Below are 2,305 nucleotides of genomic sequence, written 5' to 3'. Positions count from 1 at the left end.
TAGAGACGGGGTTTCACCATGTTCGCCAGGATGGTCTCGATCTCCTGACCTCGTGATCCGCCCGTCTCGGCCTCCCAAAGTGCTGGGAATACAGGCTTGAGCCACCGCGCCCGGCCTAATTTTTAAATTTTTTGTACAGATGGGGTGTCATCATGTTGTCTAGGATGGTCTCGAATTCCTGAGCTCAAGTGATACTCCTGCCTCAGCCTCCCAAAGTGCTAGGATTACAGGCATGTGCCATGGCTCCCAGCTAGAAGGGACCCTGCTCCCTCACAGGGCACCAGGTAGCAGCCACATTGTGTGCCCTCAGCCCAGCCTCCCTCCCATCTCTCTTCTCCTCCTTCTCTTCATCTGGCTGCCTTATAGTGCCCTTGGTCTTGGCAGAGACGTGACCTCTTCTGAGAAGCCTCCCAGGTCACCAGGCTGAGTAAGGCACCAAGCACACAGACACACACACACATGGATGTACACATATGCGTGGACACACGGATACACACGCACACCCCACTCCTTGTTTCATCTCTGCACTCTCTGAACCAGCTCCTGGAACCCAGCACAAGGCCTGGCACGCAGTAGATCCTCAAGAAATATTTACGGGGCTGGGTGCAGTGGCTCACACCTGTAATCCCAGCACTTTGGGAGGCAGAGGCGGGTGGATCACTTGAGGTGAGGAGATAGAGACCAGCCTGGCCAACATAGTGAAACCCCATCTCTACTAAAAATACAAAAATTAGCTGGGTGTGGTGGCGCATGCCTGTAATCCCAGCTATCGGGAGGCTGAGGCAGGAGAATTGCTTGAACCTGGAAGGTGGAGGTTGCAGTGAGCCGAGATCATGCCATTGCACTCCAGCCTGGGTGACACGAGCAAAACTTTGTCTCCAAAAAAAAAAAAGAAAGAAACATTTATGGAGCAAACCTAAGAAGGTTTGTCTAAACTCTCCTCTGCCCAGCCCCTGGAGTTTGAGATGAGTAAAGGCTTGAGTTCAGGTCCGGGCAGGTCTGGGGAGGGCAAGGGCACCCACCTCATGGTTGGACAGCTCCCAGTAGGGCCGCTCGCCATAGGTCATCACCTCCCACATGACAATGCCAAAGCTCCACACGTCGCTGGCAGAGGTGAACTTGCGGTAGGAAATGGCCTCCGGAGCCGTCCAGCGGATCGGGATCTTGCCACCCTGCAGGGAACCCAGGCCCAGTCACCACTATCCCCTCTGGCTGGCCCCAGGACCGCTGCAACCAGGCCCCACGATCCCTCCCTGGACTCCTACAGGTGTTCCACCTCCTGAAGCCCATGCCAGGCATGCAGGCAAGAGGACACCAGGCAGGGCGAAGGCTGCTTCTCCCTTGAGGTCCCCTTCCCCAACTCACACTGGTGGTGTAGGTGGCCTCGGGGTCGTCCTCCAGCACGCGGGACAGGCCAAAGTCCGACACCTTGCAGACCAGGTTGCTGTTGACAAGGATGTTGCGGGCAGCCAGGTCACGGTGCACATAGTTCATGTTGGCCAGGTACTTCATGCCAGCTGCGATGCCCCGCAGCATGCCCACCAGCTGCAGCACGCTGAACTCACCATCCTTCTCCTGCCGGAGCATGGGCACTCAGCTGCAGGCCAGCCCCGAACCTGCCAGGCCAGCCCCAGGCCCCATGGCCAGGCATGCCTGCCCCACAACCCACATCCTTACCCGAAGGAACTTGTCCAGGGCCCCGTTCTCCATGAACTCAGTGATGATCATCATGGGCTTGTCTGTGGAGGGGGCACAGGTGAGAGGTAAGTGGGTCCGGGCGTGTGGGAGAGGTGGGCACAGGCGAGAGGTAAGTGGGCCCAGGCGTGTGGGAGAGGTGGGTACAGGCGAGAGGCAAGTGCGCCCAGGTGTGTGGGAGAGGTGGGCACAGGTATGGGGCAAGGTGGGCACAGGTGTAGGAGAGGTGGGCACAGGTGTGGGGAAGGGTGGGCACAGGTGTAGGAGAGGTGGGCACAGGTGTGGGGAGAGGTGGGAACAGGTGTGCGGAAGGGTGGGTACAGGTATGGGGAGAGGAGGGCACAGGTGTGGGGAAAGATGAACATGGGTGGAGGAGTGGGCGCAGGTATGGGGAGAGGTGGGCACAGGTGTTGGGGAGGAGGTGGGTGGGTGCAGGTATCAGGGACAGGTGGGCACAGGTGTAGAGGAGGTGGGTACAGGTATGGGGAGAGGTGGGCTCAGGTATTGGGGAGGTGGGTACAGGTGTAGAGGAGGTGGGCACAGGTATAGAGGAGGTGGGTGCAGGTATGGGGAGAGGTGGGCACAGGTATGGGGGAAGGTGGGCACAGGT

The 2,305-nt window shown here is 58.8% G+C and overlaps 1 protein-coding gene across 1 annotated transcript in view; it reads right to left on the bottom strand.

Annotated features, from left to right (window-relative positions):
- Positions 1-2,305, bottom strand: part of EPHA2 (EPH receptor A2) — a 33,104-nt gene that overhangs the window by 6,910 nt on the left and 23,889 nt on the right. Inside the window, exons 12-14 of the mRNA XM_011939881.1 lie at positions 1,678-1,739; positions 1,366-1,575; positions 1,023-1,172 (exon numbers count right to left, since the gene is read on the bottom strand). Coding sequence (XP_011795271.1) covers positions 1,023-1,172; positions 1,366-1,575; positions 1,678-1,739 — 422 coding nt within the window. The remainder of the gene's footprint in view (positions 1-1,022; positions 1,173-1,365; positions 1,576-1,677; positions 1,740-2,305) is intronic.

This window comes from Colobus angolensis, unplaced genomic scaffold (genome assembly GCF_000951035.1).
Source record: "Colobus angolensis palliatus isolate OR3802 unplaced genomic scaffold, Cang.pa_1.0 Scaffold185, whole genome shotgun sequence".
Taxonomy (NCBI): Eukaryota; Metazoa; Chordata; class Mammalia; order Primates; family Cercopithecidae; genus Colobus; species Colobus angolensis.
This window is presented reverse-complemented; position numbering and strand designations above follow the sequence as displayed.